General features: G+C 44.4%; 2 protein-coding genes across 4 annotated transcripts; both read left to right on the top strand.

Moving 5' to 3' along the window:
- The first annotated feature begins 407 nt into the window (after positions 1–407).
- Positions 408–7,084, top strand: znf711 (zinc finger protein 711). Of its 3 annotated transcripts, none has more exons than XM_084352746.1 (8): positions 408–541; positions 1,643–1,721; positions 1,840–1,941; positions 2,245–3,105; positions 3,221–3,367; positions 3,493–3,672; positions 4,006–4,140; positions 4,297–7,084. In XM_084352746.1, exons 3-8 carry the CDS (start codon positions 1,863–1,865, stop codon positions 5,475–5,477), a joined length of 2,583 nt encoding a protein of 860 aa, XP_084208872.1. In that variant the 5' UTR covers positions 408–541; positions 1,643–1,721; positions 1,840–1,862; the 3' UTR covers positions 5,478–7,084. The 3 variants fall into 3 exon arrangements, with proteins under 3 accessions (XP_084208872.1, XP_084208871.1, XP_084208870.1); XM_084352745.1 differs by having other exon boundaries at positions 1,640–1,721; XM_084352744.1 differs by lacking the exon at positions 408–541 and having other exon boundaries at positions 1,861–1,941.
- A 5,056-nt stretch (positions 7,085–12,140) lies between these two features.
- On the top strand, positions 12,141–15,565 carry kctd12b (potassium channel tetramerisation domain containing 12b). Its single transcript, XM_084353197.1, has one exon. The coding sequence runs from the start codon at positions 12,892–12,894 to the stop codon at positions 13,741–13,743; it is 852 nt and encodes a 283-aa protein (XP_084209323.1). The 5' UTR covers positions 12,141–12,891; the 3' UTR covers positions 13,744–15,565.
- Positions 15,566–16,986: the final 1,421 nt, after the last annotated feature.

The following is a 16,986-nucleotide window of genomic DNA, read 5'->3' as shown; positions in this document are numbered from 1 at the left end:
TGCATCAGAGGCTAATTAGTCATACTATGCAACGCAGGGCAGCAGCAGTCCCCTCATCATCTCCCGGATATTTCCTGGGTGCATGACCAAACGCTTCACAAATGAGCGCTCGCCGACGCTTCCCACCCCTTGTGACAAAATGGCCTACAGGCCTCATCTGCGCATACAAAGTCTGAGCGCACAGTCTGCAATCACAATAAAATTATTATTTCCTAGTGTGATAATGTTTGAATTTTGTGTGTCATAGCCGGTCGTAAATGTGTTCTCGTTAAGATAATGTCTGTGTTAATGTAGCTCTGCTCTCTTATGCATGACGCAAATAGTAAGGGATCAGCGGTAAACGAGGCCACGCATTGTCTGCCCCCCGCCCTCCCTCTGCTTGTCAGGAAGCAAGCTGATTGGCCGAGGCCTAGCAAAGGGTGCCCGGGGATCCAAAACTGCAGGCCGCACTTAGCTTACCGTCAAAAATAAACCATAACAATAACAGACAAAACTGAGAAGGGGAACAAACACCGATTGAGTCTGAAGACGACGTTATCAGGTAAAATTATTTTGAATCGGTCAGAAAGGCATGTGGAATAAGACGCAAGGGCCCAGTCGGCCGTAGCGGGCCTCTTTCAGCCTTTTGGAAAAACAACATGGAAGATAATGCGGCACAAGCTGCTTCACTTAGCTTAGCAGGCTAGCTAGCCGGACGGACGCCCGTCGTCGCGAAAATTATGGTGAAATTCAAAAACATCGTCTCGTGAGGCAAATGGCTCTGTTGCTTGTGCTGACAACTTTGTTTACACTGTAACGTCGTGTGAATGTGATCCCTAAATGGCCATAAAAGATCGGTTGTTGCATTCCTTTGAATTAGCCTTTATGCTAAAACAAAATGGCGCTCGGAGGAACAGCCCTAGCTTGCTTGCTAGTTAGCTCCAGTGGGTGGAGGGCGGTAGCCGCCCTAGTATGCATTGCATAACGTCTGCGGTACTTTCATTGGCGGCCATAAACTCTGAGCATGTGTAGTTTCGTGCAAAGAGTCCAGAATACAATACTTTTCAGAGACGATAACTGTGGTAGCATAGTGTTAGTTTTATCCAAAAATGTTATATCCGTGGAAAACAGGGCGCTACAACGTCACAACAGACCACTGCAGACATGACATATTTGGTTCATTTTGAACCGTCATGTGACGGCAATGCATTTCCTCCCACAAAAACAAGCAGGAATCATTTTCAAAGAGCTATCAGAGCCGTTGCCTGTGAGCCCGTCCTCCTGCACACTGAGCGGAACAGCCCTTTGTCTCAGCCGGGCTGCAGCCATCAGGCTCAACCAGCTCCAGGTGTATAGCTTTATAGTATAGCCTCAGGTTGAAGCCGCCTGCAGTACTCTTGATAGGCAAAGGATGGAGCCAGTGGGCAACAACAAACTACCCTCCTCCCCTGTGGCAACAGAGTTTTTATGTCTTATGTATTTTACTAATGCAGAGGGACTCATTTGTGGTTGTACCAGTTCCCTTATCAGAAACCTGAACATGTAGAAATTATGTTTTTATGACACCTAGGCTACAATTATCTACCTCATTAACTCTCTTCGGTTGCCTTCTATTATACGTGAAATCAGAGTACAAATTGGTTGTTTTTTTCATTGACAGAAGGATTGGTTACCTGGATGGAAGGAAGCAAATCAGACATCTTGTTGGTTTTATTTTAAGGGTTTTGTCATCAAATGTGAAGGTATGTATTGAATACCAGCCGGTGTGGCAACCTCAGTTTTTGCATTCACTTTCATTTTTGAAAGTGCACACTAACAAAGTGAAAGAAACACGTTAACGCAGTGTCCTGTAATTTTCAGTCTTTTTTTTTCTGAGTGAAGACATGGATCAAGGAGGAGGGGTGTTGGAGCTGCACACTCAGGAGCTGAAGATGCCCCACGCTATGATCATGCAAGACTTTGGTAGGTGGTCAAGTAGTATAAGATCACAACCGTTATATTGTAAAGTGCTTAATTTCAGCATGCTCATTTCCTCCACAAGTGAAAATAAAAGTGAAGCGTTAAGATGACATCTGTAATTTCTCAAAATCATATTTTCACTGTAAACAAAGAGGAGATACAACTTCACAAACATATAAGATGCTGGGACATCTTGTGTTTACGATAGCTGGAATGTGCAAAAAGAAATAAAACTGGGTTGCACTTTTGTCATTTTGTGTTTGAGGCTCTTTGTCATGCACCCCTCTCTGTCTCTTGTGTTCACAGTTGCAGGCATGGGGGGTCTGGCTCACATTGATGGGGAGCACATAGTGGTGTCTGTGCCGGAGGGTATGCTTCTTTCTGACGTGATGACGGACGAGGGCATCCTCCTGGAGCATGGGCTTGAGGTGGAAGGCCTAGAGACTCAGGTGGTTCAAGGCCTGGAGACAGAGGTGGTTGAAGGCCTGGAGACAGAAGTGGTGGAGAGCTTACATGCAAATGTAGAGGGCCTGGAGGCAGAGGTGGTTGAGGAGCTACAGACACAGGTGGTAGAGCTAGAGGCTCAAGTTGTCGAGGGCCTAGAGGGCGAGGTGGAAGTGGAGGGTCTCGAAGCACAAGTGGTGGAGGGCCTGGAAACTGAGGTAGACGTTGAGGACCTGGAAGCTCACGTTGTTGAGGGCCTGGAGGAGGAGGTGGAAGTGGAGGGTTTAGAAGCAGAGGTTGTTGAAGGTCTGGAGGTAGATGTGGAAAGTCTGCAATCTCAAGGTGTAGAGGCCCATGAGATAACCAGTGAAGACATGGTGACCTCAGAACACAGTGTGATAATGCCCGAGAATATTCTGGGCACAGAAGTTGCAATAGAGGAAGCACTGGACCCCCATCACCACCACGTCCTAACCTCAGACCTCATCCAGGACTCAAACCACCACCATGATGACATGCCAGACCAGGTGTTTGTGGCAGAGCTACTGTCTGAGCACCAGGACAACACCCTGGACCATCAGCTTGTGTCAGAAGGCTTGATGGTGACAGAGGCCAACTCCGAGACCATAATCCACCAGCAGCTGCCAACTGAGGCCGTTCCCCTGCAGACAGATGAGGATGATGATGCAAGAAGCAGCTCTGAGGATTACCTCATGATCTCCTGTAAGACAGCTTGCAATTTTATAACATAATATGTATTAATAAACACTGTTCTTATGCAACACCATGTTTTGTTATTGCTGATTTTTGATTACTAAGGCTGTTTGTGTTCCTGTAGTGGATGAGGTGGGAGAGAAGCTGGACATAGGAGACACTCCCCTTGAAATCAGCACTGAGGTAATGGAAGACAAGGAATCTAAAGAGGAAGACGGCTCGGAAGTCATCAAGGTCTACATTTTCAAAGCTGAAGCAGATGACGATTTAGGCAAGTGACTTGAGGAATAATCAATTCAATCACTTCAACAATACAAAAATTATCTTCAGATCTTTCCTGTTTAAAACGAATGCAGATCATGGCTCTGATTGAATTGTTTTTCCTTTCCCTCCCAGGCGGAACAGAGGTAATTACAGAGGACGATTACCAGAATGGCCATCCTGACCTGGAAGCTGCATCATCAGGGAGACTAGGGGTTGGCCGTGACAAGATGGTCTACATGGCGGTCAAGAACCATCCAAAAGAGGAGGAGGATGATGACGATGACAGTGATGATGACGACGACGATGACATCAGTATGTTTCTTCTCAAAACAGCTTTTAGTTCATTTTGTCAGACAGGTTTTAAGGCTGTTGATAGGTAGAAGGTGTCAACTGTTGAAAGGAGATCTTGCTGTAGGTCATCATTCTTTTCAGATGACGTAACAAGATGTTTTTGCTTCTGTCTGTCTATGCCGTTTGAACAACAAATATCACAGCTTAGATATATGATGTGTTTATTATATGGCAGTGCCGTAGCGCAGACTTCATTTTTCAAATAACCTATAGATTATATCCCTATAATGATATGTCTCACAATGAAAAGTGTCTTCTATCCTGTTGATAATTAAATCTAAACTGTCTGTGCAGGTAACACCATTGATCAGGTGAAGAATGGAGCAGCTACACAATTTCTGCAAATCAGAGAGGGGCTGGGCGCGAACCGTGTTCTGAAACCCAAACCTAAGAAAAAGAAGAAAACGGATACACGACAGTGCCAGACTGGTATGAACAAAATAAAATGTTGGGACAAGATAATTAGGTTGTCGTTGGCGCTTTGTTGTGTAAGAAACAGATTTTTACGATTTCATAATAAACATTTCACAGTTTTAAAAGGTTGTGTTTCAAATTCCACCCTATTTTTCCAACCCTCTATTCCAGCTGTTATCATTGGACCAGATGGTATGCCTTTGACTGTCTACCCCTGTCACATATGTGGGAAGAAGTTTCGCTCACGAGGCTTCCTCAAATGCCACATGAAGAACCATCCTGACCACCTCCTTAAGAAGAAGTACCAGTGTACAGACTGTGACTTTACCACCAACAAGAAGATCAGTTTCCACAACCACTTGGAGAGCCACAAGCTGCTGAGCCACAACAGTGACCGCTCTCCAGAATACACGGAGTACGCACGGCGCTACCATGAGTCCAGCCCCCTGGGCTCTGACAAGCTCATCGTCAAAGACCGGGAGCCCAAACTGCATCACTGCAAGTACTGCGACTATGAGACGGCTGAACAGGGCCTGCTCAACCGTCACCTGCTGGCTGTGCACAGTAAGAACTTTGCACATGTGTGTGTTGAGTGTGCTAAAGGCTTCCGCCACCCGTCAGAGCTGAAGAAACACATGCGGACCCACACAGGCGAGAAGCCCTACCACTGCCCGCACTGCGAGTTCCGCTGTGCAGATCAGTCCAACCTAAAGACTCACATCAAGAGCAAGCATGGCGCAGATCTGCCCTTCAAGTGCAGCCACTGTCCTCAAGCCTACGCTGATGCACGGGAACTCCAGCGTCATATAGAGATGGTGCAAGGCCACAAGACCCATCAGTGCCCACACTGTGAGCACAAGAGCACCAACTCCAGTGACCTGAAACGACACATTATCTCGGTTCACACGAAGGACTTCCCCCATCAGTGTGACGTGTGCGAGAAAGGCTTTCACAGGCCGTCAGAGTTGAAGAAGCACGCGGAGACACACAAGGGCAACAAGGTGCACCAGTGCCGGCATTGTAACTTCAACGCTCCCGACACCTTCACCCTGAGTCGCCATATCCTGTCCTTGCATACAAAGGACCTCCCCTTTAAGTGCAAGCGCTGCCGGCGAGGCTTCCGTCAGCCCGCAGAGCTGAAGAAACACATGAAGACACACAGTGGTAGAAAGGTTTATCAGTGCCAGTATTGTGAGTATAACAGTACGGACGCTTCTGGCTTCAAACGTCACGTTATCTCCATTCACACTAAGGACTACCCCCACCGCTGCGACTACTGCACCAAGGGCTTTAGGAGGCCTTCGGAGAAGAGCCAGCACATAGCCAGGCATCACAAAGACATGTTGATGTAATGTCATCGCACACACAAACACACTCCTCCTTCCCGAATAAATCTGTGTCACACACCCAGAGGTAATTTTAGTGTATTAACAAAGAAATGACGGACATAGGCTGTTGATGAAGATGACAACATTATAAATGCCGTTGTGTGCTTTGTGTTGTAATGGGTGTAATCCTCCTCCCCCAGAGGTAATTCAAGAACACATTTTAAATGGGGGTGAAGTCTGAAAAAGACAGCGTGTACACTGAGTGGGACAGCTGTAAATTGTGTTTTGTTTTGTTGCAGAAAATCACATATGAACATATATTCAGGGTCTCAAATGTCTATATTTTTATACCCACTCAGCTGAAATGCTGCAAGTTGACTGTGTCCTGTAAAACAGAAAGCGGTGCTTTGTGAACGTCATGCCAGTTCTTCAGATGATGTGGAGCAAGTGCAGGAGGCGTTGGCCTCCATAGTACCGACTAGTATCTATTTTCCTTATTAACCAGCTTTTACCCTGACATTTGTTTTCAATGCCATCTGGTCTTTAGGGGGCAGAGCCATTCATGAGTTCATGAATGGTTTAGAGTGATGTTGACACACATTACGCACCTTAAAAAGATATCTCAATAAATCTAACAGCTGAACTTCCAGTATTTTGGATTTGGAGTTCCATTAAATTAATCCTGTATAATATAGGCAATATTCCGTTAAATTTGTGTGTCAGAAAAGTTCTGGTCTGATCAGCGGTGTCTTAACAAGGAGTAATGGTGCAGTTGATGTATTAGTAGAATATCCCTTTAGTGTACACAACATGTTTCTGACACAAAGATCTACTATTATATCTGCTATGATGGGGCCGATAATTAACAGGTGTATTATTCTATGAACTTGACAGATGGTCTGCTTCACGTTTGATAACCCCTGAAGTTGTTATATCTGACTGCCACTGTAAGTTACGTATGTGTGATGTTACCTATGACACAGATGTGCTCTCTCAGCTAACCATTTGATTGCAATCATGCCTTACATCTGTTGGACTTTATCCCTGAAGCACTGATGAACACAGCTAATCAGAAAATAAGTGATTTTTAACTCTCAAACATGCTGTATCAATACCATTCTCTCAGAGATTGTGTGTTTGAGTCAGTAGAAAGCACTTTAATAACTTTTTTTTGTATTTTAATTACATGTGTGCATACACACAACAGAGCTTTGTGAGTTGGTAATGGTAAAGATTGTTTTGAGTGTTATTGCTAGCAAAGTGGGCACGATCCATTACTGCATCAAAACTGAGTTGTCAGTGACAGTGGTGGGTGGTTATTGTTTTGTTCTATGGATAAGTGATTGGGTTTTGTGTTTTGTTTGTGCTCACTAACAAGTTTCCCAGACCCTCGTCCTACAGTCCTAAATAACCCTACCCAATCCCAAACAATGGGATTATTCCCTTGAAGTCAGTGGTCATCATTATTGGCATTAGTCTTTCAAGTATGCACATATGCTGTCTCCATGAAATTAATTGTGGTATATATTAAAAATCCCTGCATTTCGTGTACCTTAGTCTATATTTTCTTTCAGTCTGATTGTGGATAAACTACTGGTGGGGAAGAACCAAAATAAACAATTATCTTTTTACGCTTTTTGTCTTTTCTGTCCTGCAAGAAATCTTAAAGCTTCACTCAGCAATTTATCACCATTTAATGCAGGTATATGCACAGACATAATCAAACAGGTTTGGTTGTGTTCTGTATTTTCTTATTGATTTAATGATTATACAGACTGTCCTTTAAATGCACTCAAGGAGCAGACAGAATGTATATTTAATTGTTCCATCCTTATTTAATACAGCAGGTTTTTGGGCCAGCCGGATTCAAGGAGGACATCATGCTGGATTAAAGTTTTGACACACTCTACCCTCAGTGCTCCTTTCCTTTCCCTCTAGATCAGTGAAACTGTTCATGGTAGAGAGGAAACATTCATTTTGGGAACTTGAATCATGCTTTAACCACACTTTGTTTCAGCAACAATGTTAGTTTTTGTAAAACCTCTAATGAGTGTCTGCTTTTGAAGTGCAGCCCACACAATGATCCTTGGATCACAATGTAATCATCATTTGTTGTGATTGTGTAACTTCAGTCAGCCACTGAGAAGTGATGAAATATGCCAGTAAGTCTTGTTAATTGCAGTTCCAGCAACTAAAGAGCCATTTTTCCATTAGAGAAAGGGAATTCAACATTTCACTTAATCACCCGCCAATCCACCGTCACACCTGTGCATAGATGGAGGATTTAGCGTATGACGAGGCTGAGCCATACCGACCAATCTTACACATGCTATCCCAGTTGTCTTCCACTTAAATTGGCATGATTCAATAATCTTAAAGCCCCCGTAAAGACTCATAATCTGGACATGCTAAAGCCTTTAAAGTTTTTCCCTTTGAGCTTAACTCATTGTAAGCATGCTGGCTTATTTGGAATAATATTTTTTTCCAGCTGCTATGATGCACTCCCGCAGCATTAAGAGCATCTCTCAGCAAGTATGTTCAATACGTACTGTACAAACTGATCTTTGAAGTGCTTCAAAGAGAACCAGCTGACACAGCTGCACAGTTCTTAAGCCGGCAATGGATCTGAGTAGTGTTTCTCTAAGTTGTAGAGAGTTTTGGCCTATTTTAGGAAATCATACTTTGTAGCTCTGCTTATCTGCCAGGTTGTTGGTGTCTATAGCATGTGTGGTTGATAATACAAGCTTTCTGTCCATTTAATTAGAAATACTGATTGACTGAAGAGCAATTTCACTAAATCTGCAAGAGTGTTACTGTTTAGAGCCTAGATGTTAGACGGAGGGTAATAGTAAGAAAAGCACAGGTGTTGACAACGTCAACGATTGATCTGTTGAATTATTGTCCCAGCAGCCTGAAAATGAAGCAGCTAAATGGAATTCATTAATCATAAATTTGATTATTTATACCTGTGCTTTGCCTTCTGTGACGTGGCAAAATGTGTTCTTTGAGAAGAAAGAAGCTGGAAACGTATTTTGTTTAAAAAAGCAACTTTCCTAGATTCAAACTGTCAGCTTTAATAATGTACTTACTTCAATTTCAGACCGAGAAATTCAGAATTTATAGTAGCCAAGAGGGAGAAGATCAATATGAGAGCTGGGGATGAGTGTGGAAACACATTTGTCAAAGTCGTATACATATTTCTTTTTCTAAGGAGGATGAGGACGGTTTGAGGGTGGCTTCAGAGTAAACAAGTTGATTAAACAATTTGGGTGTAACCTTAGAAGGATGGAGGAGAAGTGACTGAGTCAGGAGGAAAGTGGAATCAACTGATTGGATTAGAAACTTTGCAGTAATAAAGCGGTTGTGTGGAGGCTGCCGGCCTTCCTGGTTAAATGTCTGCTTTAATTTCATTACAGTGTTGTACATCTGTCAGAGTGACTGCTCTCCACTCTGACTCAGTCTCATTATTAAATAAACAACTGAACCTTTTTCCTCCACGCTGACACTCACAGGAGGTTTGACTCTTTCGACAAGATGTGTTGCGGTCGTGTCTTGTTTCTCTTCCGTGTCACCTGTCTTGAAAGATGTATGACGCCTCGTGCTGAGGGAAATGAAGCTGTGCAGATGGGTTCACATGGGCGATGAAAACACCTGAGAAAATAGATGCAACGGCCTGTTTCATTTTTGTTGATCCCACAGAATATCTCATAAATCACTTACTGGTGCAGCTGTCAGCAGAAACCCGCTCAGATCAATATGCAGACATATCCATAAAACCCTCCCAAAGTAACCCTTCTCTATCACTGCAGGGATCCAAAATTTCACTATGTGCAGCATGTCTGTTTGTAGATTCAGAAACAGCAGAAAGTACATTTTTCCATTTCCTGTCAGAGTGTGCTGATCCTCTATCTCTCTCCCATGGGTTAACAGCCTCTTCTCTGCCTATTTTGAATCAGCGGAGCATCAAACACACGCACACACCTGACAGCCTCTGAAGGCCATCACTGTGATGAGAATTGACAGACGTTAACAGATAATCCAGCCGCTGCAGAAGGTCAAACTAATTTATTTGATGTAGTCGTTTTGTCCATATTTCTGGGGATCAATGGGCTGTGGTCTGGATGTGATTAGAGTGATGAATCTGCCAGTAAAAATCCAGAGTCACATGCTGATGTGCAGCGAGTGAAAAGGTGAAGATTTATACACAAATATCCCACATACTTAAATACAGCTCTGTGTCAGAGCATCTTATTTTGGGATATATACACTGCCACATTACCTCCAGCTCCTGTGGTGGCCCACATAACAAGCGTCTGTCGTTACACAGCATATTGCTCCTGCATATTTCAGTGAAGGGAGCAGCAAATGGAGCCGGGACTGTGTCATCGACTCATGTCACTGGCAGACAACGCTGCCATATTACCTCCGGATCCTGTGGTGGCCCACATAACCAGATTCGTAGACGGGCAGGCTGCGGTGCTGTGAGCCAGCTGGAGACTGTGGGGCCCTCAGGGAAATCAGTGCCAGAATGCTTGGAGACGGGCGAAAATTGGCCTGCTGATTGGCCAGAGAAAGGACTGTGCGCTGGAGTACACATGAGAAGAAAAAGAGAGACAGGGAGCATAAATAGCCTGCAGCCTATTGACTGTGCAGGTCCCTCTGACTCAGCCATGCTCCCTATCGGTGTGTTTAAACTGTGACTATATAGGACATGCCACCTGAACCTGAAGAAATATTTCTAAAATCTAGTAAGTGGATCTTGCGCTTGGACTGTTCTACCAACGTGCTATTTCAAAATATCAAGATCATTCATGCTCAACTTGCAGGCCTGAAAATGAGTTTGGCTGAACAGCTTCATAACAGCTACTGAATTTGCATGTCAACAGGCCCATCTCCATGACAACCGAGCCAAAATCATCCTCAAATGAAGATTGTGTGATTTGGTTGGAAGCTCTAGAAAAATTTCATTATCTGTTTGTACACCAGACTCCAGTCATAAAAAGAGGGATTATAGCTGTTGTCAAATACATGCACTTGTATCTGTATACACAGCTAAAAGTGTGTTACAAACTATTTATTACATGTTGATATAGTGTGATATAATGAGTGTGAGCATAGACCATTAAAGTCAAGTGTTACCATAATTAGAATACTTAAAGAACTCCCCTCCAGACATGAATAAACAAAGTGTTTCCTGTACATTCATTCAGGAGTGGTGGACCACCACTGCAAGAACATTCCCACTTCTGCAGGATAAAATGTGAAATTGAATTTTAGAGTCACGATAACAAAACAAAGATAGAAAACACAAACAAATATAAGGTCCAGCGCACTGAATTTAGCCTTTAATTGCGATCAAATAACAAGCACTAGAACAAAAAACTAAGACCAACGAGGATGGACGCGGAACAAATACCAAAATTTACCCCGTGCCACCACTGCTACAAAACTGATATTGGATGTACTTAAGTATCAAAAGTGCAAGTAAATTATACATACAGTATATTTACATGTATATACCTACTGTACACTGTGAGTCGACGGATTATTGGATCTGATATTCAGCATTTTTGTGATTAACAGTATCAGTGTTTGTCTTAACACATTGCCGTTACAATACATTAATTTACGCTCTGATGTAACATGCAATCTGCAAAGTAACTTGTAACTACAGTAATAAAATAAATGTACTGGAGTAAAATGTGTAATATTTGCCTCCAAAATGTAGAGTGAAAGTATAAAATAGCAGAAAATAGAAATACTCAAGTAAATGTACTTAGTTACCTTCCATCACTGCTTCTACTTCTCTGAAGGTTCATTCTCAGTGCAGGTGCACCACAACAAGCCTCCAAACTGATTGTGATGTCACAAAATCATGTATGTAGACTTAAAGTTGAGCACAGAGAAACCTTTCCCTTCGGCAGATGAATGTTAAAAACAGCCTTTTAGCATCAAACTGTGCAAAGGTCAAACATCCACGTGAAGTTATCAGCTAGACACACTCTGGGTGTGGAGGGAGGCTTTAATTACGAGACTGACTGATGTGGAATACCAACTAACTCTCACAGAGTCATCAGCAGTTAATGAATGCTCTGGAGGGGGAAAACATTTCCTCTAGAGTACTCACTAGATGTCACTGTTAGCCCATCCTTCTGAGAGAGAGTGAGAGGGAGAGAGAGAGAGAGAGAGAGAGACTCTGACTGCACTGATCACTGAGAGTGTCCCCAAAAATAAATGCATCAAAATTAAATGCGTCCCCATGTCTAAGTGAGTGGTTGGGTTTTTAATGAGAGTCGAGCTAAATAGGCATTCGGCAGTGGGCTGCTGTTATATTGTTCTTGTATCAGTGTTTATTCAGTCAAGTGAGTGTATTGACAGAAAATGGATGCATGAATGGATTCTGGGACCAGAGATTTGGTGCCTGTCTCCATTTATGGGATGCCTTTCTTATGACTTATTTAAGAAAATAAATTATTGGGGGGAATTAGTCTTAAAAATGTATCCTGAGGTCTTCTGTGATTATTTGGGGGCGATTATTTCAAGCAAACTTTCAGGGTAATTGCCAGACTCTGAGCAGATAGAGTGAAGGAGCTCATCCAGCCTGGTCTCAGAGGGTTAGGATGTTTGGACCAGAGGCGCGTCACGCCGGGTGGGCGTGGTCAGCCGCGGTGAATAACGCTGTATCCTCCGTTACGTCGCAGCAGAGATCCAGTCTGACACGAGAGAGGAGCGGAGGAGCCGGGACAGCTGACCGCCTCGCGCAAGTTTGAACCGCGAGAGGGGGCGTTGGGATGGAGAGACACGAGATCTTTTTATGCACCTTCCTCACCTCGCACTACACCTTCACCTGGCTCTTCATCGCGTGGCTGCACGCCACCGCCGAATCCACAGATTTTAACAACTATGGATTGCATGATTGCAGTTGGGCCACCTGATCCTGTTTGCGCCAGGACAACCGACCGAGATTAGAGTTAGAGAAGTCGTTATGGACAGTTGTGCAAATCGCGCATTTCCTGCTCAGAGAACTGGTGTCAAAAGCAGATCCTCCAACTCAGGATACCACCTCTGTGTAACGCGCGTAAAGGACGTGGACATAACGGTGCCGTTGCACGCCGCATGAAACCCTCTCCGCTATGTTTCAGTAATAATGGAGGAAAGCTGTAGTTAGAGTAGAGATTGTGCTTGCGTGGCTGTTTTGTTTGTGTCGGCTCTGATGCGAGAGTGGCGGACGGCTTTTATTGCGCGCATACCAATTGTGCGCCGCAGTTTGATCCACAGGCACGGACGTTTCCACCGCAGCAGGTCCTGCACTCTTTAACAGGCCTCTCAACAGCTGTGAAAGGTTTCAACAGAAAATCCTTTTTGAAGTCCTGTGAACTGAACTTTCACTGAAACCAAGAGAGATTTTAAAGCAGCACCTGTGTGGAAGGAGTAAGCCATGGCTCTACCAGATAGTGGCATATCAGGGGAGGAGGTACCCTTCCCAGAGATTATCGAACTCAACGTCGGTGGCCAGGTGTACATAACCCGCTATTCCACCCTCACAAGTGTGCCAGAGTCCCTGCTTGGGGAGATGTTCAGTCGAAAGTCAGCCAAAGGACTGGCCAGGGACACCAAGGGTCGCTTCTTTGTGGACCGTGATGGTTTTCTGTTCCGTTACATCCTGGACTACATGCGGGACCAGCAGCTGGTTCTCCCAGACCACTTCCCAGAGCGTGGGCGTCTGCAGAGGGAGGCTGAGTTCTTCAACCTGCCTGATCTTGTCAAGCTACTGGCGCCCAAAATCAGCAAGCAGAACTCCCTTGGCGACGAGGGATGTCAGAGCGACCCAGAGGACTCCTCACCTGGGATTGACTCGGCCCGTAACCTCAGCTCCCTGGGTGCTGCCGCCGCCGCCTGTGCCAGCCTGGTGCCCGGTGCCATGGACAGCAAACGGTCCGGGTTCATCACCATTGGCTACCGAGGCTCATACACCCTGGGCCGCGACAGCCACACCGATGCCAAATTCCGCCGGGTGGCACGGATCATGGTGTGTGGGAAGACCTCTCTGGCCAAAGAGGTGTTCGGGGAGACGCTGAACGAGAGCCGTGACCCCGACCGCCCCCCTGAGCGCTACACATCCCGCTACTATCTCAAATTCACCTTTCTGGAGCAGGCTTTTGACAAGCTGGCTGACGCAGGCTTCCACATGGTGGCCTGTAATTCCACAGGAACCTGCGCCTTTGCCCACGAGCAGACGGACGACAAGATCTGGACCAGCTACACTGAATATGTGTTCTACCGTGAGTGAGACTATTGTTCCCCTCGGTCCCCTACCCTGTCTCCACGTGCCCCCCTCCTCCAGCCTCCAGCCATCTCTCTGATGGCTCCTGCACCAGTAGATGTACCGTAGATGTTGTGCCCTTCCATCTCTTTCTGCAGCCTCCAGCTTTTACCCCATGAACAGTACCCAGCAGCTGCTTTCGACTCTCTGCAGGTCCAACCTGCAGCCCTCCCCTTCAACCCCAGTCCCCCTCATCCTCAGGTCCGGCTTCTGCCATCGTCCCGTTTTAGTCCCCAGTCCTCAACCACAGCCTTTCCTGCAAAGACTGAAACCTTCCGTGTACTATCTCCCTTTTGTACCCTGTGTATTGCATCTGCCTTGGTGAAGCACAATACTGTATCCAAGAGCTAATTTTGTCGAATAAGCGCCCCTGTGTGTCTACATGACTATTGAACCAGTCATGAGGGCATAAGGGAAAGGGCTTCAATGAGTGGCCGTGATGTTCAGTGCTAAACTTTGCCTGCAGATCGGACTCTCTCCTGCTCCTCTGAACTAAATTACCAAATAATTGGACATCTTATCAGCCATGAGGGACGTGAGCAGCCCCAGCACAAGAGAGAATAATTTCCCTTTTTTATTAAATGTGTCCAGTACCATGTGGTTAGGAACGTGCCATATCTGTTCAGCTGTTGTTATGAATGAATGAGGGTGATGATAATACAGCCACATGGACAGAGGGGGTGAAAAAATGCTTTGAAGTTTTTATTTTGAAAGGGGAAGGTAGATGGTAGGTGTGTTGGGGTTTTTCCCTTTCAAGACGCCGCCGTTTGTGCAAACGAGCGAGCAACAGTCTTTGATGAAAAAAGTGAAAAGAAGACGATGAAAGCTCAAATATAAAGAGATCTCGTAAGGAAAGGTTGAAACGATGAAGTGTGTGTATTGATTGTACAAGGGAGCCTTCAGTGTTTTAATCACCCACGCTGGGAGGGCACAGGAGATGGAAGGTGTTACATCACTCCCAGCCCACTGCTCTTATTCTGTGACCCATCGCGCTTCTTTGACGTTTTCTTTTGCTCAGTTAGATATTTGAGGAGCAGTTTTACAGTGAGACGGGCTTACACCATGACGACATGTTGTTTAAAAGAAAATCTGGTGGTCACCCTGTCGGATCACGTTTTGAGTGTTCTGTAAACGATAATGTTATTGATAATACTCAGTTCAGTATTAGTTGAAGCTGTTGCATATTTGATGATAGCTCTCACTTACTGTAAGTGAATACCCAAATGAAAGGGTAGGATTGCGCTGTAGCCAGCCTAATGTTTTCTCAGCACTGTAGCAAGGGCACTGTGAGGGCGATAACTAAAGTTATAGAGGAGGGTCGTTGCCAGATACAGCCTCAGGACAGGTCTGCACATCATATACCTCAGACTAAATCACAAACTGAAGGCACTCAAATCCAACAAAAGATCCAGGTGACGACATAAAAATGCAGACAGAGTTAGGAATATTATGCCATAGTGAGACTGATGAATAAGAGGTTGAATATAAAGTGACTTTTGAGTTGAGAAACAGCCGTCGAGGCAGCATAGTGCAGGATTTTCTCCCGAGCTAGAAGGTGTCAGGTTGTAGCTTTGGCAGAGCGTCTTGACAGTGACAATAAATGTATTCTGAAAAATGTCTAGAAACCGCAATGTTGTGTTTTCAGTGTGATGAAGTGCTGTTGACATCTGAGTCAATATGTTAGATCCGCTGCTGCAGTGTGTCGCTGCAGGCGTAGACGACACTGAAATTAAAAGTGTTCAGCAAAAAGCAAATTGATTTGTCAAATAAAAAGATGTTTTTCTTTCTATTCGGGTTGTATTTTTCATTTATGACAGTGTTTTCTCAGCATTGAATGGTATCCAGCGGGAGCTAGGAGGGAATTGGTGCATGGCCTTCACATTTTTTTAATTTTCACTGACAATGCGACTCAGTCACAAGTGAACCAATTCAAATTTTCATCTCACCAATGTCCATGGACATAAACTCCACTTCACATTACATGTTCAGCACTGCCTCAGGCACTATCTCCCCTCATTCTACCATCTGCTTTTTCTCCATATTTTTTTTTTCCTCTTTTTTTTTTCTGCAGTTGACCAGAAAACAGAGCCAGGATAGAAATTAGGACATGCATAGATAACAGGCTTTGTTAAAGCAGAGTACAAAACCCTCATTTTGTTATCAATAAATGACCCAATTACTACTTACAGAACACATTTTGAAACAAATTAGGGCTAAAAAGCAGGACTGGGGAAAAACTGCAGCTGTACAGGCCCCACGAGATTAAAAATGATTTTTTTTTTGTCTGTTGTCAATAAAAACAACATGTTTCATTGCTCACACCCACAGACAGAAAAGTGGGCATAAATTACACTTGAACAACAACACTCGCAGGGTTATGTTTATGTAAGTGAGGCAGTCACATGTTGTCTTATAAACTCTGACTCATATAAGTTTTTTCAGAGATTATCCCATGCTAATTACCTTAGTACAAGACCTCTCAACCTGATCTCTGCCTGGCCTAGATAAAAGCATGGCTGATGAGCTTCACAGAAAAACTGCTGAAAAATTTATGTGGCTCCCTTCCTGGAAAACAGATGACTTTTTTGTTGCGGTCTGGAACACATGACGAATCTTCCCTCAGAGAGCGGGACAATACCGCGCCCGCAGTGTCCGTCCAGCCCAAACAAACACACAGTTACACACACAGCATTCCTCTGTGCACACTAGTGCAACACGGGAGCGCCAAGGTCAGTCATTTAGCACAGGCGTGGAGAGGCGCACCTCATGTGTGAAATTTCAGGCGTCGGTGTCCCAAACTGCTCTCGCTCTTTACCTCAATGAGTTGCCTTGAGACTCAACATTCAACAGTGATCGTGTGAGAAGTGTTGACACTGTGATGTTGAACACCGGCAGCACGGAGGTCCACTGTGATGAAATGCTGCTTGGGTTTATTTTTCCCTTTCCTTTTTTTTTTTTTTTTTTAATGCTCTGTTGTGAAACTCATGGCTGAATCGTGTAGCATGTGCCACACAAGAAGCAACATAGTGAGTGGTGTGCCTCGATTGAGTTCAGGACTTTTTTTGACTGATTCCTCTGAGTTTTGACTTCAATTTCTGAATTATTTTTTAAATACTGAGCGTAAAGTCAGAACTCTGAGGAAAAAAAAAGTCAGAACTCAATTTTTTGTTGCAGTGGCCCTAATCCTCTTCCGTAGATATTTTTTTTTAC

The sequence above is a fragment of the Pagrus pagrus genome, assembly GCF_965226575.1.
Source record: "Pagrus pagrus genome assembly, chromosome: 5".
Classification (NCBI taxonomy): Eukaryota; Metazoa; Chordata; class Actinopteri; order Spariformes; family Sparidae; genus Pagrus; species Pagrus pagrus.
This window is presented reverse-complemented; position numbering and strand designations above follow the sequence as displayed.